The sequence below is a fragment of the Meriones unguiculatus genome, chromosome 8, assembly GCF_030254825.1.
Source record: "Meriones unguiculatus strain TT.TT164.6M chromosome 8, Bangor_MerUng_6.1, whole genome shotgun sequence".
Lineage (NCBI taxonomy): Eukaryota > Metazoa > Chordata > Mammalia > Rodentia > Muridae > Meriones > Meriones unguiculatus.
In genome coordinates this window covers 115,119,822-115,144,228 of record NC_083356.1, presented here as the reverse complement: position 1 = coordinate 115,144,228, position 24,407 = coordinate 115,119,822, and the positions used below count along the sequence as shown (strand labels likewise).

At 42.5% G+C, this 24,407-nt stretch overlaps 1 protein-coding gene across 7 annotated transcripts in view; it reads right to left on the bottom strand.

Moving 5' to 3' along the window:
- Znf385b (zinc finger protein 385B) overlaps window positions 1–24,407 on the bottom strand; it is a 383,942-nt gene that overhangs the window by 170,741 nt on the left and 188,794 nt on the right. The window contains exon 1 of one of the 7 annotated variants that reach the window (XM_060390404.1): window positions 20,836–20,981. The exons of the other annotated variants lie outside the window; for them this stretch is intronic. Within the exon in view, the coding sequence (XP_060246387.1) occupies window positions 20,836–20,845 (10 nt within the window). The 5' untranslated portion in view covers window positions 20,846–20,981. Of the gene's footprint in view, window positions 1–20,835; window positions 20,982–24,407 lie in introns of those variants that run through there. 7 annotated transcript variants of the gene reach the window in all.

The following is a 24,407-nucleotide window of genomic DNA, read 5'->3' as shown; positions in this document are numbered from 1 at the left end:
GCATTAACAGTGCAGCATGACCACTGTCCCTGCTGGTGACACAGCGGAGTGTACGGCAGACCCAGAAGTCATCCACCCCCGTGAGGGCTGACCATAGCTTAGCCGTGTTCATTGCACGTAGAAGTGACTGCACAGGTTTGTGCCTCACAAACTCCGAGTGAATGTATCTTCAACCCATGGTCTCCTGCACACAAAGCTACCTCAGATACCATCCAGCTTAGGGAAGGTGGGATAAATAGAGCTGGAGCAGAGGAAAGCTTTGGTCTTAGTCAGTTTGGTTCAAATACGTTACTGTAGCAAATACTAAAAATGTCTGGCCCTGTGGCCACACTTCCCCCGCACAAGCAAAGGCCCTGCTTGGTTTCAACAGTCGTGATAGTAATTCTTGAGAGAATGGTTATCTCGCTGTGCCGTTCGCCAAACATTCATTCTATCCTGGACGTTGTCTCAGTTATCTGAACAGGACTAGTGTTGAAAATGCACCATCCCCTGGGACCTCACTGCACAGGACACAAACCAGCACTCTCCGAGCCCATGGCGCATTCTTCACTGAGCTGCCCTACGGATGCAGTTATGCAATCATTTTGCACTGTCTTGAAAAGATCTAGCTGGAACAAACAGCGATAGTATCATCTATAACTTCTGTCTTTCTGCATTGGCGAAGTCAAGAATTTCTATGAATCTAGAGTTTATAACTAGCTGCTGTGGATTAAAAGGATCTGTCTATACAAACATCTCTTTCCACTCTTTGTTTTAATCCTTGAGCAGTTCAAGTGAAGGATTAAGTCACAGAGTGAAGCTCAGTAATAGAACACTTGCTTAATAAACATGAGGTCCTGGTTTTGGGCCTCCACATATCATACACACACACACACACACACACACACACACACACACGAACAGGCATGTACCACACACACAGAGACACACACAGACACATGCAAGCACCACACACACAAAGACATATACCCACAGAGACCACACAAATACATGCACTCACCATACACACACACAGACATACACACACGCACGCATGCATGCATGCACCTCTTCATAACTGACTATGCTTGGGTTGGTTAATGCAGCACTCTCCTTCCCGGGAACAGGAACATCACATTTGTTTTGACTGTATGTTGGTTTTGTCAACTCTCAGAGTTGCTAGAAAGGGTTTCAGGAGAACTCCCGAAGCTGGCATTAGACAGACTTTCCTATCGAGGTTTTAGCTATGGAGTCAAGGAGGATGGCTCCGTGTTTATAGTGGCAGACACTTGGCATCCTAGCACAGACAGCCTGCTCAGGGATCAACTGTGGCCACTGACAGTGATCTTATGGGAGTGATCTTTATTTTTAATTCTCAGTTACCTAAAAGGGACAAGGCCATTCCCAGGCCAAAATTTCCAGCTAAGCCATAGATCAAAAGTACAAAGGAAGGGAGAAGAGAGAAAGAGGAGAGTGTTTAAAACTTAATAGCAATGCTGAGTTTCCAGGATGTAATTTCAAATGTACTCATCACCACCTAGATCAGGGGGCAGTCTTCTGGCATGTGCTACTGACCCATCAGGCAGCAAGTTAAGGGCTCTGCATCATCTCAAGATGGCAGTGCTGAGCTTAAGGATGCAAAGAAACCGGGTAACAAACCTACTCCAACCATGGGTGTGGCTGCGGTGACAACCAGGGTGTGCCTGATCCCGGAGGCAGCCTGCCAATAACCAGAGCTGTATAACATCTTTCAGTGCTAGTAGGCCTAAACTTTTTCTCTTTTCTTGAAATTGTGGAACTAATATGAAATTATTTACCAGTTCAGAGGGAAAAATATATGCTTGCCTTTTCTAAACAGACCTTATATATGATAAAAGCACAAGGTGTTAATAAGTTTTTTAAATAGGTAGAAATGTAAAATATTTTCTTTCTTTACATTTAAAATCAAAATTACTTTATATATTCAAAATAGACTTAATTACCAAAACTGGAAAATGACTTTTTAAGTAGATTACACTTAAAACTCTGTGAGAGCAAAGCTTCAGCTCTGTAAGATGAATGTGTTCTGGGGTTTTCTATATAGTGTGCTTCAGTTAACAATACTATCATGGGCACTTAAGCTTCATTAAGAGGCTAGATATCACGTAAAATGTCACACTAATTTAGAATTAAAACAATAACAGCTAACTCTAAACCTGTAACAAACTGAGAAGCGATGAAATAATTTACATACATTTATTCTAAAAGTATCTTGGCTCTAGACAAATACGCATTCTAAGGCTGTTGTGCTTATTTTTAAACTCTTTTATTTAGGGTATTTAAGTCTCCACCTTCCTTTCACCAACCACTTAACCCTAGGTAGGAGAGAGAAAATTAGTGTGTGGGGGGCACAGACCCCTTTACTTCTCCTAGCTGTTTAGGGTTGATGGGTTCTTTGGGGGCTATCCCAATCTCCATCACAGCCAGCACTCTCTTCCAAGCTGCTGTCGTGAAACGTTTCTCTCTGCCTGTCTCCTCCAAGTCGCCACAACTTCTCTGTCTCAGGTCTGCCACACTTTCTTTCTGGGTTCTCACACTGATATCCCTCAGAGTCCTAGACCATGTCCCTTTCGGTGCTGCATGAGGCAGGGGGCAGGCCATTACCAGCTGGCAAAGACAACGTTCCCCCAGGAGGAAATTATCAGCTGAGAACAAACTAAGGCCCGAACTAAAATCCCACACTGGATTAAAACAAAAACATATGTATACAACATACCAATTTTTGAAGAAACCCAAACTTCCATTACATAAGGCTAAAAGGAAATGGAGGGAATTTTGAGCCGACAGTGTATTGTTGATAGTAGTGGTCTCGGTACAGCAGATGCTAAGTGATTCTGTGTCCACCACAGGGCTATAAACACGAGCAAACATGTCGATATTGTAATGAAGCAGGATCCCACTTGCAGGAAGATAACTGCAAAGGTGGAATGGTGGAAGGAGAACCTCACTCCCCAAGAGAGGGACCCCAGAGGCTCACTGCGTCTAGTCCCATTCCGAGGACACAAGACACACACACACACACACACACACACAGCAGTACAGTATACAGACACAAGCGAACTCTGTGTGTGTGTTTGTGTGTGCACGCTGATATACGTACTGAATACACCAGAGGCACAGGGCAGAAGTGTCTGGATACTTATCTAGATGTGCTGCAGAGGATGTGCTCAAACTGGGAAATTCATGTCAAAGACAACTAAGGCAACTTTGAAGAGCTCTTGCTGGTAGGGAAATCTGTTACTGCTTGATAATCAAAACCAAGAATGACAGGAGTAGAATATAGTAATATTGAATTGAAAGTAGAGTCAAAAGGTAAAAACTGTGAGGCATGAAGGAGTCCCAGAGATCTCTTGCACAGACACAGTTACACACAGACACACAGACATGGACACACACACACACACACACACACACACATGAATTCTTTCACACATATACCAACTTAAGGGCTTTGTATCATCTTAAGGTGGTAGTGCTCAGCTTACATATGTACAGAAACAGAGCAACCAACCACATGTATATACATATGTGCATGAAAGAATTATATATACCAAGTATATGGTATAGTATAAACATATCTGATTTGTGTGAGTGTGTGGGTGTTGCGTGCATTCGTGTGTGAGGGGATTATGTGCTTGTGTGCCACCATGCACAGTCGAAGGCAGAATGTTCTCTTCTTTTAGGAAGCTCTGCCTTATCCCCTTGCAAAAGGGCCTTTCATTGAACTGTAAGTTTGTGGTTTCAGCTAGGGTGGTTGACCAGTAAGCTCTTTGACTTCAACTGTCTCTGCCCTCCACTGCTAGGGTCGTAGGCGTCATGTACAGCCATGTCTGGCTTTTCACTTTAGTGTCAGGAATTGGGACTTGGACCCTCCTGCTCATGGAGGAGTTGCTGTTACCCACTGTGCAATGTCCCCAGCCCATAGATTTGTCAAGTATACACTAGTGAAACTTAAGGAAAATAATCAAATTAAAATGGAAAAAAGAAAAAATTACACATGGATTCAAACTAATCTTACACAGTATTACAAAAGGAGAGGAGAAAAAAAACAATGAGAAAAAAATCTATGGAAATCTGAAATAGAAAGGCAGGATTTTTCTACCACATAACAATAACCAGCCAGGCAACAATCATCAGAGGGCGGTAAGACCACTAAGAAGTGAGGAAAAGGATAGTCCCAGTTGAAACTTTTGATAACAGAATCAAAAAGGGGAAACTTCTTTACAATGGAGCACTCCACTCATGGAGGTCCTAGCTTTACATCAACATCACCAGTAACGGGACACACTGACACTACGGTCCTCAGAGGAAGGCAAGAGACCAAGAGACGGTGTTATCCACACAGCACCAGTCTTTCGATGACTTGCAGTGATGCTCGATCCAGCTCCTCTACTAAATGTAGGAAAGCAGACATAATCCACCCTGGTGACATGCCCTCGGTCCGGGGGAGACCTTTTTGATGACATTGCTGCATTTTGACGGAGGTAATGATAGCGATTAACTTGCGCTGAGTTAGTTGCTCTCACCGGTCCCTATGCCGGGGCTTATGCCGATCATCTGTTCATCAACCTGGCGGGTAGATCATACCATCTTCACGTCCTATCTCTCACAGCCTGCACAACGGCCTTGGTATGCTGCACGTTCAGGATCAAGGCCACGTATTTACCACAAAGGATCTTACAGAGAAAGCTGCTTTTTACCCTGTGGGCTCCTATAAGGCTCAAATGCCTCTAAGCTTATTTTGAGACATAGCTTTATTTCAAACCATCCGGTCAAGTATTATTACTGTTTTGAAAATTCAAATAAAAATTCCAACTTTTCCAATGATAACCTGGAACCTTTTTTATTCCCGTACTTTCAGGTTTATAGGCCATAACATCGGCACACCAGACTGAAATAAAACACACAGAAAGTCGAATGCTGTCATGGGACAGAATGAATGCACTTTTCATCAAAGATGCCATCATCCTGCATCTCCTCTTTTCTCCTTAAAAATCCTTGCCCTTAGAGTGGTCCAGCACATACGAAAGGGTAATTTAGGTGCTCTCTCTCTCTCTCTCTCTCTCTCTCTCTCTCAACTTGCTCATTCAAGGTCCCATTTTTGTTCACTACCACATTTTGTGTGGTTCATATAATTTTTAGTTTGTCACAATATTAAGAATATTGTTATGTCATCCTGTTACACTCTACTTTTATTAAACATGTTTATATTACTTGGATGTTAAGATATGGACTGCAATTTCTCATTATTATTTGATGGTGAGAGGATGGTTTCATCCTTCCCTAGAGCTCCTGTCAGAAACAGAGATGTCGGGATTTCAACAGCAGAGAGGTCTGGGAAAACATTGAAACACCCCAGCGTTCTCTCCGCATCACCACTCCGCTCGGCTTTCAAAGTGAATGAGCGAAACATCTGACGTTGGTGGCTCTGACTCGGCGGCGAGAACCCTTCTGTCACTTTCGGGAAGCCTGTGCTGTGACACCAGCCTCCCAGAAGAGTGTGGCTGAAAACTGCTAACTGTTTCAGCTTTGGTTCACATCCAGCTTTTCTCCAACTCTGGGGACTGCTGACGAAGTTAAAGCGCCACTGTCAAATGACCCTCACCAGGCTCAAGACACACCCACACACCTCTCTGTTATACACTGATGCACTTCAGAAGGCCAGGGACTGATGGCCATCGCGCGACGGGCTTTGTTGGAGGGATGGTTAGGAGATAGGTCCTGAGAATCAGCTGCTCCTCAGAGTGAAACTCTCTGCTCCACTGCACAGATACCCAGGCAGTACCGGTGCTGAACTGTCGGAAGTGCTTTCCCATCCTGACTTCGTGGTCCCCGTTCGCACCACACTGTTCCTCTGTGAGCTTTGCCTCATCAGCCCCTCTCAAGCCAGCTTAACTGCTAAGTCTTAAGTGGGAGGCTCTCATAGACAGGTGTCCCGTGAAATCTCTCTGAAGAAAATCAGCTCTTCACTCATGGACTCCATCACACTTGGCATCACCCCCGTGCTCCTCTCCTAAATACCATACCTTTGGCATCTCTTTTACACAAGTTTGTGCCCTGTTTTCTTAAAGAGGACTGAGAAGCTGCACATATTCCCCCCCCCCAAGTAAACTAGATGAAGCACTTTTGTCTGACGATTAAAGACACTCGTGACTCTATGAACTTCAACTCTATGAATTTGGGGTCTACCCCGGTCTCTCCTTTCCACCACTCCACGTCAGCACCCTCTGTTAATTCTGCAGCGGCACAGGGCTGGCCTCTTGCCTTTGTCTTCCTGCCTGTGTTCCAACCTCCTTAACGTTCCAGAGTGCTCTTTTGAAACCTAACCACTGTTGTGCTCGACTCGAGATCCTGTTACACGCTTAACAGTATGCTGAGCGCAGGGGCTGCTAAGTAAGTTTCCACTGAACAAATGAACGAGTGAGTGAGTATCTGCTGACAGCCCCGGTCTTTGTCAGAACCCAAGAATAACTCTGCAGACTTGCTCACCGTGACACCCCAAGACTCCCGAGCCTGTGTGCTTGGCGCTCTACCTGGCTTAAGGGGAGCTGCTCTGCCTGAGATTAAAAGTATCATCTTCCACTGATAAAGTGAGAAAACCATGCCAAAGTTGCGATGCAGAGAGAGAGAGAGCCCAATCTGGTTAGTAAACAAGCTCCTTCGTGCTTTTCATTTGTTTGTTTAATTTTTCAAGCGGCAAAAATCTTTTCATTATCAGATAGATATGCTATTTAATATGTAAACACTATGCAAGCAAAGCAAATATGCAGGCGAAGCTGTAACTTAGAGGCATCGAATATTTAAGGGTTGACATTTCACACGAATATTAATTTTTGCTGCCTACGTCCGATGTTTCAGCTTTGGCTTTGCCACAGAGAGAGCCTGACTGCTAGCACATGCCAGCACAGCACAGCCCTGGCGCAGAGTCCGCAGCTCACACGGACTCTACCCAGTCTGTATGTGAACAGAGCACACGACAAGTGCGTATCTCTACCTGAGCCTCAATGTCTTCCAATGCTTGAGTTGCAGTTAGCACAAGAAACTGAATAAGCTGTAAGGACACTGAGCTTGCCCCTGTGCTGCCTGGGAGCCTGGTTTCTCTGAGCCCTGAAGCTCCTTTAATCTTGAAGCCAAGCAGTATTCCACCTGAGCCAGGCAGAGCCCACTGCCCTGCATGCCCCTGGCTGAGCCCACACTCCGCCCAGAGGCTGCCGGGCTCTAGGCTACCAGGTGATCAGAGATGACCATCTCCTGCTCTCAAAGTTATTGGGCTTTCCTTCATCAGTAACAACAGCAGAGACAAAAAGAATGGAAGAAACCAGGGTCCCCAGACAACCAAAGCCATTATGTGGCTGGGATAGCCCAGGCTCAGATTAAATGGCAAGGCACATTCAGGGACAAGGATGTTCCTGTAAGGCTCCTGTGTTAAGGGCTAACTAGTGTGCTGAAGTAATGATTCTCACAGATGGGAAGAGCAGCTCAGAAAAGAGAAGGGAGCTTGTCTATGATGTACAGTAATCAGCATTTAACCATCAGTTCAGTTTTTAAAATTTTAATCAACATATACTTATTATAAATAATCACGGGATGCAGTATGTCCCTTCAATACAGGAACATGGTATGCAATGAGCAGGCTGAGGTAAGTGACATATCCACCACCTAATTATTTAAGCAATCACATTATTTTATTTCCCCTATATAGCTGTTTGAGCTGACAGAGTGGTAGATGATGCTTTTGTCGAAGTTAGGCTTCCTCTCGTTGTCTTAAATAGTTCCTTTATGCAATTAACAGGTACGGCCGAGCAAGGTAGAGAGAGCATGTACTAGTGGTGTTGGGTGTGTCGGGGCAGAATAGAGTGAGAGAAATGTCTAGCACAGAGGCCTGCCCTGCATGAGGAATCATGACAGAGGGATGAAGGGCAGATCATGAGTGGCCGAGCTGTGTCTGCACCAGGCACAGGACTCACCTCCGTGACGCAGTGGTGTGTGGGTGGCCCAAAAGGTCTTCCACATGTGATGGCAAGCATGCTTCACTTAAAAAAAAAAAAGTGATACTCAGATTAACTCAAAACTTCATTGGAACATAATTCCAATGATGAGATCACTATATTCTTCAGTTTTGTGCCTTTGCTTTTCCTGGTGTCACTCTGCCAGGCCATGTATGAAAAAAGGATTTTCACTGTTAGGAACCCAGTGGCTGCTTAGCATGGAGTCTGGCACGCGGTAGGCTGTTATCACATGCTGCTGGGGCACGTGTGAGCCGGAGCTCATGTGCATGCTGTTCACAGACAGTTGATTTCAACAATCTTTTGAAAGCAGGGAAAACTTCTGTTTATAGTCATGCATTTACTATGTTCACTATACACAAGTTTCAAAAGTTCTGTAAAAATGCTACGAGAATGAAGAAGCAGAGAGAGATCATACCCGAAAAGGCTGTTCCCATGTATACATTTGGGGAGGAGTTGTGGTTTCACCTGCTCTGGTCTGGAAATTTGGCGTCCAGTATACCAGTGATGATGTGGTGGGGCCTTTAAGAGGCAGGGCTTAGTGGAAGGTGGTTAGGTCAAGGAGGCATCCCTTTAGAGGGATTAATGAGGCTCTCAGTGGGAAGCTCTAAAGTGAGGCCAAGTGGTTCCTTCTGCTTGGGTCTGCTTCTTCCTCCTGCTATGACACAGCCAGTGGGGGTGGGTAGGGTGCTTACTTGAAGGCTGAGCTAATGCTCAGTATTAGACTTCCAGCTTTCAAAACTTGTGAGCTAAACAGAAAATCTTTTCACTACAAAACCCTTAGTGTCCAGTATTTTGCGACAGCAACAGAAACCAGACTAATATAGGAGGTGAGAAGTGTGCTTGAAGCATGAGAAAGGGAATTCTGATTCGCATTGGCTCTACTTTCTTGGACTCCATAGTTAGGACACTGGATGATGGAGAATGCTCCCTTGGTGGGTAGGGTTTGTTTTTATTCAAAGGAAATCACAAAAGTAGGTGCATATGAGAGAACATAATATGCATTATTCAAGATGAGGAACACTTGAAGTCAGATGAAAAAAGATGTCCAGGTAACAGGTGCTGCTAAATGCCACCAGGACAACATGGCAGATTTCACGTGTGAGCTCAGAGCGAAGCACAGAGGATTTTATCACCGAAAGAGTGATTCTGCCATTTTGAAAGTGCCGTGCTGCCTCTTTCAGACATCTGTTTATATCAGAGGCTTACAGTGGTTCCACTGGGTGGATGCTTCATTGCCTGTGTCAGGAGCAAGGCAAACCGGCAACCGGAGAAATGAGAAACCCAGAGACAAAGCCTTCGTGGCATCTCCACCGCAGTATGAGTCGTCTTTGAACGGATGTGCCACAGCACTACAGTGTGATGACTGAGAAGCAAACCTTTCCTTGTCTTACCGGACAGGTGGGAGGCAAATTCCCTGGACAACTGAAACAGCCACAGCCTGACAGGATGTAAGTATTAATTAAGACAAATGCATTAGTGTTATCTTCAGCATCAACATGGCAAACACGAGGAAACTATGCTGTTTCCCTTAGCCACGGACATCACTCAGAAAAAAAAAAGACTCATTAATTAATGGTGCAACATAGAGAAAACCCTATGGTTGTTTATATAATTCTGACTTTCATGTCTTCAGAGTCATGTTTTTTTTCCAATGCCTGACCATTCGAGGAAGCCTAGCCAATGACCCAATTATGGGGTTTGCCTTCAAAATTAGTAAACCAAAGTAGACTAAACTTATTTTTCATAGTACAAGAGTTACATTTTGAAACAAAATACTCAAAAATTTACCAAGGAGAAGAACCTCTAATTATAAACCAGTGAAACTCAATTTTAAAAATGTTAATCGGAAGACTGAGTTATCTAAAACGTCTAAAAATATAGGTTCTACCTTTTTTGAACAATGAACAAAAATCATTGCTTTATATAGAGAGGTCTTACTAAAAGTGTCTGGAGACTGAACAAAACATTAAGCACAATGTTCTATTCAATGAATATATAATGTTAGGTAACTCACTGAATAAAATATATGTTTATACTGTTGCTTAGCCCTATAGATATAGCACAGCCCAGAAACAACCCAACCCATTCAGCATATATGAAAAGAGAAATACAAAAACCCTATAGTAAAACAGTTCCTGACATTCATCTCACTCTTTGTGGGAAATTCCAAACATGGATCTATGCAGATGGACAAGACTCTTGTAGAAAGTTCTTTGATCACTCAGTACCTGCGCATTGTCAGTCAGAAATAAGGGGATAGGCTTTGAGCATCAGGTGAACATAAACAAGATTGCTCTACTAATAAAAGTTGGTCAGAATCAGTGCTCTCTTTGAAGGCTTGAGCCCAGCGTGGTGCTACTAGAAGATGGTGCAATCTTTAATATGTGGGGTCTTATAAGAGGTCTTTAGGTCATGGGGTATATGTATAGAAGAACACAGTGGGGCTCAGGCTTCTCACTGAATCTTTTGCCTGGCCAGGGTTTTGTTTTTTCAAATATTCCCACCACAATAACAGCTGTATTCCAAAGGCTCAAAGCAAAGAGGACAACTGATTGCAAACTTCACAACCACGAGCCAAATTATCTCAGGTATTTTGTTGTAGTCACGGAAAGTTGGATTCTTTCTCCTCATCTTTATCACAGACATATTTTCTCTAAAAATGAAGAGGGGAAAAGTCAGAAAGATAATAAAAACCAAAGGAATGTTTCCTCCTATTATTTAGAAAATTACAAAGTACCTCACTGGATATGTTTTCTGTCCTATTTAAAAATACACAAATGTTGAGCTTCTCTTTCATTGTATAAAAAGACAAGAAAACATTTTAATGTATAGATTTAGAAGCATGATAAGGACACTGACCTTCTGAGTAAGCTGTAGAGAGTGTGGGTTCACAACTGTTGGTACATGAACAATACCAACTACTCGTAGAGCAGCTTTTCTCTCTTATTTTTAATTTATGTGTTATGAGTATTATGTTTGTGTGTATGTCTGAGCACCACTGTGTGTGCAGTGTCTGCAGAGGTCAGAAGGGGTTAAGAATTCCCCTATAACTGGAGTTATATATGGTCATCAGATACCATGTGGCTGCTGGGAATTGAACCTGGATCTTCTGGAAGAGTAGCCCGTGCTCTTAGCTGCCAAGCTATCTTTCCAGTCCCCTAGTAGAACAAATTTTTCATGCTTACTGTTTTACCTTTTCACAGATTCAGTGAATATCTTTCCAAACTACAAGACAAATAGCGCTGTTAAAAGGACATACACAACGAGCTCTGAAATTATTATTTCTACAGAGCATCCTAATTCAGGTCCTTGTAGTTTCTCCCAAACAACACCTGGAACTGTTTCATGTGTGCTTTAAACTGCTGAACAGTTTGTGCTACTAATGGATTCTGTGAGATATTGCCTTTACAGGAGAGTACTTTTGAGACTCCTATTAAGGCACATTACTAAGAGTGGGGCTTGAGGTGGCTTGCCTGAGCAGCCAGAAAATTGGGTGCTGTGGTTATTACTCCATCACTTTCCCTCTTCCAAAACAATACCATCATTTACTATCCCATTTACCTTGTCATCAAAGTTATTTGTGTGTCTGCTTAGCAGCTACATGAAGAACCTTCTGAACATTAAGATATCCCATTAATTTACCAAGTCCTACAGATACCAACTTTCAACTGAGACTCAGAAATAGTGGATGTTACTAGTAATCATAAGACCATAATTGTAGTTCACTTATTTAGCTCTTAACTGTACTCTTCAGAATTGAACACAGCATTAGAAATTGTAGTGTGGACTCTCTCAGCTACCTTCACATGTGGATGAGAAGACTGAGGATACTTGAGAGAGTTCTTAAAGTCTCAAAAGTTATATTTTTATAGGAAAAAAGTTATAAGGTGTTTAAGAGCAGGAGTCTCTTATCTTCTGTTTGCTAACCTTGATAGTCTCAGGACCCATCTAACAGGGTCTGGTTTATAATTGGTACCCAATGAAATTTTGTTGAGGAAGTTACTAAAGCAATGATCTTTTCCTGTCTAAATCCACAGAAAAATAGAAACCACTTTATTCAGAACCCACAGGTAGAACTGCCTGTAGAGAAGCCCACAGATGGCTGTAACCCATGTTTGTTGATACCACAGAATTCTGAAGACCATTAAAATAAATGTCAAAACAAAGTACCACAATTGGAGGTACAACTTTCAGGAGCTGATAGAATTCTATTGTTTTACGTCACCATTAAAAAATATTGCATTAAGGATCCTGAGTTGAAAGAAAACAGCTAGAAAAAAATCCAAACTCCATCTCTAGAGCCAAATATTCAGCAGAAAGGCACTTCCATCAGGGATTATTCAAATTAAGTATGATTCAAACAGGATGTTCTCTGATGATGTCAGGAAACTAAGCATGCTGATAGGTGTCTGGTCCCACATGCGTTTTCTGTCCTAATATTCCTTCTGTGTGATATAGATGACAGGTCCCCTCCTGCCCTGTATCGCAACACTCGTGGCTTCAGGTTGTGTTCCGCTAATGTGAAAGGCACAATCACCCAAAAGGAGGATGAAGGGAAAAGCCTGAGGAGCTTCTCACAGCTGCTCTCCTTGTGGCTTTCTACATGCCGTCTTTCTAGAAAGTCATCTCCTGTAGAGTGGCCTTGGTTCCAGCCTCCTTTCAGCCCTTAGTCAGCAGAGAGGGCAATTACACCCTCTCCTTTCTCTTTCAGGAACAGAAGGGGAAAGCACCTCTACATCTGTGGTTGATATCTCATCTTTTTGAAATATGTCACCCACATCTCTGGGCAGAGACCATTAAATTATGTTTGAAAATCTGAACTGATCATGTCTTGAATGTTTGGTCAGATGCGTGTTCAATATATCATAGAATAGGTTTGGGCTCTGCTACTTTGTATGAGATTTAGAACTGACAGAGCAGGAACAAATCAATTATCAAACCATCTCCATTTCCCCTAGTGTCTTACAGGATCCTAAATGACCCAAGAGAGCCATAAAGAACAAGAAACCAAAGCTAATACGTGACCAGCAGGGGCAATTGTTCCCCAGCTAGTGAGCAAATTTAGACTAGCCTGGGCCTTGCCACATTATCTAAGGCCATGCTATTCTTCCTGAATGAATAACGAGTAATTGGTAATGCTTCTTCAAAGTACTTTGAAATATTTCCACAGAAAATTGGAAAAAGTCTAAGAATGAGCAGAATTAAAAATAGTTGTTTTTTTTTTTTTTTAAGAAGGGGTCATAGGTCTGGCTCTACTAATTTGTGAGTAAATTAGTAGAGTAAGTCCTAGAGAGAGATCTTGGATTGCCAACAGAAGTGCAAATATAATCAAGGCCAGAGCAGTGGGATTTAGTGACCACGCATCACAGGATTAGAGCCTGTCACAGCTCACAGGATTAGAGCCTGTCACAGGTCAGGGTCCTCGGCCACCTGGCTTGAAACAAAGGGCCGCAGGGTAAACAATGGGAAGAAAATCGTGTTCTGATCCCAGCTCTCCCGGGTGAGACAACTTTACCTTGTAAAGTCACTTTACCTTTTTTTTTTTTAATGCACAAAAGATACCATATTAATGTTTCATGAGGTTGTATTTCCAAGTTCCTGTCTCTGAGAGTTATTCTAAATAACTGAGGAATTTCTTTCAGCCATCCAGGTTTGGGAAATTATCTCAGCACTCAGTGGTCAAAGGAGATCTGTTTCAAACCTTAACATTTTTCTAAAATCTTGGTCTTCTCCTGTTTTTAAGTCTCTTGGATTCTTTCGCGAGCATGGCAGTGGCAGTGGGTAGACCTGAGACCATTATGCGTGCATTAGAGGATCTCTGCTGTGTTCTTGAACTTTCCAGCTATCATTTAATAGGTATGACTTCCTAACCCAACTTTCCAGCCTAATGGCTTCTCAAAGTAAGAAACGTTCCCCCCAAGTCAGGAGCCTGACACAGAGGACCGCTGAAAGGCTCTGCCCTGCAGACTATCATTGCAGATGCTAAGACTTATGGGCAACCTTTGGGCAGAGTGCAGGGAATCTTAGGAAAGAAGTGGGAAATAGTAAGATCTGGAGAGGACAGGAACCCCACAAGAAGAGCAACAGAACCAAAAAATCTGAGCACAGGGGTCTTTCCTGAGACTGATACTCCAACCCAGGACTATGCATGGAGATAACCTAAGACCCCTGCACAGATGTAGCCCAGGGCCAAGTGGGTTTCATTGTAATAGGAACAGGGACTGTCTCTGATATGAACTGATTGGCCTGCTCTTTAATTACCTCCCCCAGAGGGGGAAGCAGCATTACCAGGCCACAGAAGAACACAATGCAGCCACTCCTGATGAGACCTAATTGACTAGGATCAGAAGGAAGTTAAAAGAAGACCTCCCCTATCAGTGGACTTGGGGAAGGGCATGCATGCAGAGGGTGGAGGAAGGGAGGGATTGGGACAGGAGGAGGGAGGGAATCACAGGGGGGATACAAAGTGAATAAAGTATAATTAATAAAGAATAAAAAATGATCATGAACTAAAAAAAATTTCAAAACATACAAAAAAATAAATAAAAGTCAGAGATCTTATTTTTTATTAATTACAATTTATTAATTTTATATCCCCCCATAAGCATCTCCCTCCTCCCCTCCCGATCCCACCCTCTCTCCGATTTCTGCATGCATGCCCCTCCCCAAGTCCACTGATAGGAGAGGTTCTCCTCTCCTTTCTGATCTTAGTCTATCAGTTCTCGTCAAAAGTGGCTGCATTGTCCTCTTCTGTGGCCTGGTAGGGCTGCTCCCCCCTCAGGGGGAGGTGATCAAAGATCAGGCCAATCAGATTATGTCAGAGGCAGTCCCTCTTCCCATTACTAGGTAATCCACCTGGACACCGATCTGCCATGGGCTACATCTGCGCAGGGGTTCCAGGTCATCTCCATGAATAGTCCTTGGTTGGAGTATGAGTCTCTGGGAAGTTCCCTGTGTTCAAATTTTCTTGTTCTGTTGCTCTCCTTGTGGAGACCCCGTCCTCTCCAGCTCCCACTATTTCCCACTTCCTACACAAAATTCCATTCACTCTGCCCGAGAGTTGGCCATCAGGCTCAGCATCTGCTTTGATAGTCTTCAGGGCAGAGGCTTTCAGAGGCCCTCTGTGGTATGTTCCTAGTTTGTTTCCTGATTTCTTCTTCTGGCTTTCAGAGGCCCTCTGTAGCAGGTTTCTAGGTTGTTTCCTATTTTCTTCTTCCTCTGATGTCCATCCTCCCTGCCCCTCAGGATGAGGATCGAAAACTCTAGCCAGGGTCCTCTCTCCTGCTCGGCCTCTCTAGATGCACAGATTCCAGTGGGTCGGTCCTACGTTGCATGTCTATATGAGTGAGCATATACTGTGTGTGTCTTTTTGCTTCTGGGACAACTCACTTAGGATGATCCTTTCCAGGTCCCACCATTTACCTGCAAATTTCATGATTTCCTTATTTTTCATTGCTGAGTAGTATTCCATTGTGTAGATGTACCACAAATTCTGCATCCATTCTTTAGTTGAGGGGCATCTGGGTTGTTTCCAACTTCTGGCTATTACAAATAAAGCTGCTACAAACATGGTTGAGCAAATGTCCTTTTTGTGTACTTGAGCCTCTTTTGGGTATATGCCTAGGAGTGGTATGGCTGGATCTTGAGGAAGCGCTATTCCTAGTTGTCTGAGAAAGCACCAGATTGCTAAAAGTCAGAGATCTTAAAGAAAAAAAAAAGAAAGAAATGTTCCCCTAAATCCTCTTAGAGTATAACATTTAAAGAATTGGTGCCCATATATTTTATAATAAACAAAGCCCCTGGTTTCTCATACAGTTTTGAAATTCAGGGTTGTGTCTACCCAGAGAATCTCTCAGCTCCCTGGAAAGCTAAGACACCTTGAGTATTGTCTCTCTGGTGCTATTTTATACTCTACTACTCGTGGGGCCATTTATGCTGGATAAGTGTGTTACCTGCACACAACATTCTCTTAATTTTGATCCCCAAATGGCTGCTTTCTCTTACTAAGGAAATAATTGACAAAGCCTACTGTGCTACAGAAAACATTTCTCTATGGCTATTTATTATTAAATGACTTTCTCATAGGAAAGTCAAAACATGGTTGAGAAGATAAATTACCAACAAATTAGATAAGCCAATAGGCAAGTGAGAATGCGTTATTCCATTCAGAAGGGTTATTCTATCTGCCATATCACAATGCTCATAATTAATTCACCTTCCTTTCCTGTTGGACTTTCATCAGTGGAAGTGACAGTGTTAATTTTACCAAGCAAAAGAAAGCAAATTAACCAGGAAAAGAAATATTGGCAGGTGGCCATCACAAAAATAGAAAAAAAAAAAAACAGCAAAGAGGGAGAGAAAGAAGGAGGCCATATTTGTGGACATTCAAAAAATAAAATAAAACTTTTTACAGGGTTTTAATAAAACTTAAATTCATCTACCTCATGAGATTTCTCATGGTTGAAATACACATTATTTCCTTTCAATTAGCTGTTTAATCCCGTGATTTAATGCATGCCAGAACAGCTGAAGGTAAAGACCATCTCTACAGAGTGAAGTAATGCTAATTCTAGACCAAACCCGCAAAAGATGTGACCAGTAATTAGCACCTACTTCCATGGCACAGAAAGAAATAAGACAGTTACGTGTGATGTGGTGTGTGAAGAGAAGATCTCAGCGAACCGTAAGGCCCAGGACCAGAATCACAAGATATTAAGGCTTCAGTCATGTTTGATTCTGCTTTAAGTTTATATCAACAGGCATGTGTCACTGGCTTCACAGAATATTAGGATTATGTCTTTCATTATTTCAATATTAGCACTTTGGTGGAATCTCTATCCTTCATAAATACTAATACTCCTTTTTAAAAGCACTTTTTATTATTTTTTTATGTTCCATTAATGTATTTATTTAATCACTTTATAGCCTGATCCCCTCCTTCTTCTCCACCCAGTCCCACTCTCATAGCCCCTTTCCCCTTTTCCCATCCCCTTATCCTTAGAGAAGGGGAGTCCCCCCAAGAGTATCAACCCACCTAGGTATCTCAAGTCACAACAGGACTAAGTGCATCCTCTTCCACTGGGGCCAGACAAGGCAGCCCAGGTAGCAAGGGACCAAAGGCAGGCAACAGAGTCAGAGATAGCCCCTACTCCCATTGTTAGGGGCCCCACATGATGACTAAGCTACACATCTGCTACTTAGCTGTAGGGGGTCTAGATCCAGTCCATGCATGCTCTTTGGTGGTGGTTTAGTCTCTTGGAGCCCCCACTGGCCCAGGTCGGTCTACTCTGTAGGTCTTCTTCTGGTATCCTTGACCCTTCAGGTTCCCTCAATCCTTCCTCCCAACTCTTCCACAAGACTCCTCAAGCTAGGCCCATTGTTTAGCTGTGGGTCTCTGCATCTGTTTCTATCAGCTGCTGGATGAAGCCTCTCAGAAGACAGTAAAGCTAGGCTCCTGTCTGCAAGCATGGCAGAGGGAGGATACTTATACTCTTAACTTTCTGATATAGTCTTCACTTTTATGAAACTTTAAAAACCTGGAAATGATATGAAATGATGCATTATACAACATTCCTCTTACTAACCAGCATGCATTCACCATTTGTTGGGTGACAAACAGAAGCTTTTTCAGACGTTATTTTGATTAATCCTTATGAGCCTTGGAATTATGACAAACAGACGTTATGATCCCCAAGTAATCCAAACACATGGAAACTGAGGCCCCTAGGGGGCAAATGATTTGCGGACTGGACGGTTGGAGAATGAGTGAGCAGTGAGGCTGTGATCCGCACAAAAGTACATCTCGTTCTCAAGCACTTCCCTCTTCTTCACTCAAAATTAGGAAAGAGTAACTGCTCGGCTGATACTTGAAATTATTTGATAGAATGCAAGTGCTGCTTTTTAAATAGAGTTCCTAAATCAAGCCCAACCCTGAAATAGTTTAGAGACACAAAAAATATACATCCTCATATTCGTAGGCTTCCAAAGTCCCTCCTTTCTCGCCCTTATCTACATCAGTATTTTCCTACTTTTTGTTTTGTTACATATACAACCCTCCTAAGGAATCTCCTTAGATACATTTTTTTTCTTAAGCATCTCCCATGAAACTCTAATCCTGCAGACACGCCACATGTCTGTTCATACACACATGTATGCTTTACATGAATGTTTTACACATGAGAAAAGTAAGACTTGCTAACCCCCCGGTGAAGTTTCGTCCTGTGGGGGTAACGCGATGCACACATTCTACCTCTGTTCCTCTGACCCTCACACCTGCCTACTGCCCATTGCCAATGACTGTGTGATCAGGGATGAGGGATTCTGGATCTCAGTTTAACGTTTTCAGTGTGTTTAAGTGTGGATGTGTGGAGGATGTTGCCGAGTCTCTGCAGTCATGTAGATGTTAGCATGAATACACGGAGAAAGCATGTTGACAAGGGCCAGGAGACTGCAAGGGCGGTCCATGTGGAGCAGCGCACAGAAGGGAGCCTCTGCTGTCAAAACGCCCCTGTCACAGCTGTCCTGCAGACCGCTCCTGCTGAACGTTCCGACACAAGTGAGCCCTGTGAGGGAGGATGCTAGCCTCCATTCAGTGAGAACAAGAAAACTTAGTCACCAGCCACCTTACTGACCATCCCCTGTTGACTGTTGTGTAAATATTAGGTTTCCTGCCTGTGAAGACATTCACTGTTCCACTTCTTTCAGGCCTGTTTGCATATTCCCGAAGCTACGTGGCCAAGAATAAGTGAGTTTATGTAATGCTCAGACACTGCACCACACCGTGGCTCATTTGAAGCAAGGAATGAATAGAAGACAGAAATGAATTCACAAACGCTTCTTTCACGGGCAGCATAAAGTAAAACCTTTGACGCCCAGAGGTCAATATGCCCAACCATTGAAGTAATCACAGCCATAATTCAGAGTTAGCTCTGGTCAGCTCAGACTTCATACAGGAAAGTCATTCACTCGCTTTACTGGAAAACGGACGCAATTAACTTCGGAAAACCCATAATGCACCTATAATCTTAGAAAGTATGGCATGTCCAGAGAGAAGACAGTGGTTGATAATTTCCTAAGACAATAAACTGCCTACTATTGGTGGTCGCTGGCTTTCAGGGTACAGCACTCCATGCAACACTTCCCAAACACAGCCCGTATAATCCTGATGGCAAAGGCCCATGTTGTCTCATCTCTAGAGGAGATGCGTGCAGAAAGGACACTCCTTGGAAGCTGAGGAGAGAGGACTCAGACTCCTGTCTTTCCCACCTTTGTCACCTTGAAATGAGCATCGGCTCAAGTGTACAGGCTTCTAAAGGTCAAGCAAACGGAGGCAATTTTAGGCAAAGGAACAGGTCCTGAAAATGAGGTGAAAATGTTTTGATACTTTTCATGGAAGAAGTTACTTTAGAGATGACCTGAACCGAACCCCCCTTAACAAATGCTTTTGAGGTGGGTATCGGCCGCAATTTTCTGACTGATGGCTTGAAACAAGCATGCATTAGAGCTTTTGGAAACGATTAAGAAAATGGTGACTACTTTATAAAAGTGCTTTTCCAGAAGCTTGTGTGTAAAATTTCTAAAGTAATTTACACATGTCTACCCACCCCTGCCATGACAGGAAAGCGGACAGAGAGGGCAGAGTTAAACAGCAACAAGACGGTAAAACTGAAGAAATAATTTTATAACAGTGGTTACCCAGTGGTTGGGGGCAACGTACAGAGTCAAGATTAAAAGGTGGCCTTCCAATTCTAAAGGAGTCTTTGTCTTTATTTTAGTGTGCTTTCCCAGCTAGGATAAGCTTGAGAAGACAACAAAAAATTAAACCCTCATATCTAAAACATTTTGACAATATGTCAAATAACAAGCCACTCGCATAGTTAACTGGATCCCAAATGTGTTGTCAGCCACTCCTGACAGGCGCATTCTTAATGTCTCCAACACTGAAGCTGGAATTGCTCCAACAAGTCAGGTCATGTATGCGATTGCCAGTGTGCAACTGCAAAGCCTAATAACTACAGATGGCTTCAATCAGTGTCCTAGGGATTTCAGAGGTTCGTGTAGCCTTTACTAGCTGATATAATCTGCTAGAAAAACGCTGATTTTTTCCAAATAAATAATCTAAACCATAAAAGCCAGCCAGTGTTTTGCAGTACTAACAAAAGGAACAGTTACCAATGAAGCATTTAAAAATGTTTATGAAGCATCCAGAGGAGCTGTAAGTTAATTATGCCCTTCTCCTCAACAGGAAAAACACCTATGTGAGATGATCTCAGGAAATTCTCATCAGAGTTCTGAGAAGGCTGACGCGTGCTGATGTTGACTTTCAAAACGTTTTTAGATTGCGTAAGACACACTTTTGAGGGTCACCAATACTAATTGAGGGTCACAATACTAATAAGACAGACATGCAAACCGCTCCTTTTCAAAGACACTCCGGATCTTGTGAATAACATAGATGAACCTGCTGTATTTTTTTTCTAAAAAAGTAATTTTTACATTTATATATTGAGGACTCTGTTGTCTCTGAAAGCTATAAACTAAATCCCAAAAAATATGCTTTCTGTAAAGGGAATCTTAGAAATAGAGGTCAAATGCTAACCAGGGTTAGAGATACACATTTCTAAGGTTGTTCTAAGTGAATCTTATCACCGAAAGTCTGGCAGGATAAATAGTACTAATTATAGCACTGTCTGGCACTGCTTGAGACCTCGCAAGCCTGGGAAATAAAAGCAAAACCAAGCACACAGACGGAGGTGTCCTCCCATCACTTAGAACAAAGCAGCAGCCCTCCGTGAGCTCTGTGACTTACCTAGAAGCATGGTTCCTAGCGACAGTCACTTCAGCCAGGTTGTAATCTCTGCCTAGAAAATGCATCAGGAGCTGAGGAGGGCTGAGCTACCCCCAGCGAGTGCAGAACAAGCCTTCACAAACTCTTCCTTGTCCCCTATGCCTGCCGGAGGACTGGCCAGACTCCACTCTCTCCCCGTGTGTACCTTGCTTGAAACTAAGGAACAATACGGGGACTGTCAGGGGACGGTGCCTCCTCAGTCCTCAGGGCCAAAAAAAATTATGGAAAAGTAGGTTACTTCTCTGGAGTCTGAGGCGTGTATTCTGAAGCGATCATGATATTTCTTTAAAATTCCAAGTACTGTTTTATACTCAGTTCACAAAGAAAAACTTTAAACCTCTGAAAATAAGGTTAAGAAAGACATGTTTTAAAAAATGTAACTCTTTTTTTAAAACAAACAAACAAAACACCCTCTTTTTCTCTTCAAAAATATTTTCTTATAATTTAAAATACAGTTCACTATATAGCATAAAGAAATTCTGCCACAAAAGAAACTGCATACTTTAAAGAAAAAAATGGGTATTAATTTATCTCATTCACCAAGGATCAGAAAATAGCAGCAATATTTATTGTTTGTTGTTATGAGCTTGGATCACCAATGACATTTCAGTTTCACAATAGGTTATTTGTTTGGCTTCTATGTGAAGATAATTATTTCTGAAATAGTTTTCTTCTGAGAGAATAACCCTACAATTTAAAATAAGAACATTCAGGTGACTATATTAAAAAAATAGAAAAAAATTCCCTCCATTTCTATTTTCTACTGGGTTGGTATTAAAATTTACAAAGAAACATACCTGGACCCAAAATATAAACACAGAACATGCCAGCCCTCATGAGGCTGATGAAATGAGTGATTTCTGAGACTACGTTTTATTTTTATCATGATAAATAAAATGACCTGTCTACCTATTTCTTACTTAGCTGGTTTCTAAGTTAGCTGTTCTAACATGCGCTCAGTTGCTATGATAAACATGATGACCAAAAGGAAACTGAGGGAGGACAGACTTTAACTTTGCTTGCACTTCCACACCATCCCATTATCTAGAGAAAACAGGAACTCAAGGAAGGCAGGAAGCTGGAGGCAGGAACCCAGGCAGAGACTATGGAGGAGTGCTTCTTACTGGCTTAGTCCTGAGGCTTGCTTCAGTTTGCTTTCCTAAACACCCCAGTGTAGTGAGAATTTTGGAATTTTGCTTTAAAAAAAAAAGAAAAGAAAAAAGAAATGGTATAAGAATATGCTTTCATTCTAATCCCAGGTGTGGGGAAGTGGGACTACTTCCCAGCAGCTGACTATGATTTGCTTCATGCTCTAGCTGAGGCGTGATTTTTGCCAGGTGAAGATAGCTTCTGCGATGGTGTGATGTTTGGGATTCTGGGGTTATTCAGAGAGTATGTAAGTGGGAGAGCCCTGATTGTGGTTATTGGTTTGTTGTTGTTGGTTGTGGTTTGTTAAGTAGTCGTGTGCAAAGAAGAAAAAATAACAAGAGGAAATTAGATATCCTGCTGGCGAAGATCAAACCTGCCCAAAGGAACTTGACACCCCCTAATCAGCAGGAAGTAATAATATAATATAATATAATATAATATAATATAATATAATATAATATAATATAATATATAATGTCGCCCCCTTTCCGAACCCTGACTTTATTCAGGATCTCTTTCTTTTCCTCTCTACCCTTTTGTTCTCTCTTGTCTTGTGTTAGGGGGCTGAAAGGGTGGAAGAGAGAAGAACCCACAAAATAGCAAGACAGGCTACACCCCAGGCTCACCTAGACCCTCCCACATTAATCACTCATGAAGAAAACGCCAGAATGCTCACAAGCCAATGCAGTGGAGCCACATCTTCAGCTGAGATTTCCTTTTCCTCGGTGTCTCTAGCTTGTGCCACATTTGACAAAGACCAACCAGCAGACTCTCTCATTATTCACCAGCAGATATCACCATTTACACACTATAATGGCAGAAGACAGATGTTAAGAGCAGCCTTCCTGCAGCACACTTGGTGAAGCCTTCAAATATCTATTCCTATTTCTGTTTCTTTCTTTCTTTCTTTCTTTCTTTCTTTCTTTCTTTCTTTCTTTCTTTCTTTCTTTCTTTCCTCCCTCTCTCTTTTCTTTCTTTAATAGTCAGAAAAAATCAGTCATTGCTGTAATCCTCAGAGGTACGTTCACTTCCACTTGACATGCATAATCTCTGACTATTTTTATTTTGATAAAAACAAGGTTAAAAATTTTAAAAGTGAGATAAAGTCTGAAAACAGTGTGAAAAGAAATGGAAAGAAACTTAGATTGCACAGTTAAGAAGGATGATGTCACAAAGACAGGATAATTTGAAAGAAAGACAGAAAGAGAGATGGCTAAAGTTGGCAAGACTTGTTGCTTGCTGTTGCAAAACGCAAGCTAATCTGAACATGACTCATTGAATGGCGATAGGTAGTTCTAGACTGGCTAAACCAGATACCAATTAGAAGCGGGAAGTATGTGTTTGTATTAACGCACATTTCTGTGGCGATATTGGAGGAAGGGAGGCTCCTTTTCTTGCCTGTGACTAGTCGTTTACTTCAGACTTGTAGCTCTCCCTTGAGTGAATGGGAAAGCCCTTGGAGGGCTTTTTAAAAGAAAGAGTTCTGGGCTCTATCCCAAGTCTGTTTCTGATTCAGTCTATCTGCAGTAGGGCTTGAGAATTTGCAAGAAAAAAAAATTACCAGGTGTGATGCTTAATTTTGGGCGCCAACTTGGCAAGGTCCCCAGAGCAGCAGCAAAGCACTACTTCTGGGCATGCCTTTGCGAATGTTTCAGAGGAGAATAGGTGTGAGCTGGTAGACTAACGGGCAAGATCTGTCCCCCATGGGGAGGTGGAGCTCAGCTAGTTGGCTAGAGGGGTGGAGCAATTTTTTATTTTTTTTTTAATTTTTACTAATTACACTTTATTCACTTTGTATCACCCCATAAGCCCCTCCCACCTCCCCTCCCAATTCTACCTTTCCTCTCCTTTCTCCATGCATGTCCCTCCCCAAGTCCACTGATAGGGGAGGTCTTTCTCTCCTTCCTTTGGATCCTATCAGATCCTATCAGATCTCATCAGGAGTGGCTGCATTATCTTCCTCTGTGGCCTGGTAAGGCTGCTCCCCTCTCAGGGGGAGGTGATCAAAGAGCAAGCCAATCAGTTCCTGTCAGAGGCAGTCCCTGTTCCCGTTACTATGGAACCCACTTGGACGCTGAACTGCCATGGGCTACATTTGTGCAGGGGTTCTAGGTTATCTCTATGCATTGTACTTGGTTGGAGTATGTCTCTCAGGAAAGACCCCTGTGCTCAGATTTTCTGGTTCTGTTGCTCTCCTTGTGGAGCTCCTGTCCTCTCCAGATCTTACTATTTCCCACTTCTTTCATAAGATTCCATGCACTCTGCCCAACAGTTGGCCATAAGTCTCAGCATCTGCTTTTTTTTTTTTTTTTTTTAAAAAAAAAAAAGGAAGATGAAGTTGTTTTCTGTGTCAGGATGATAAATATGGGTCTATTTGCATTTTT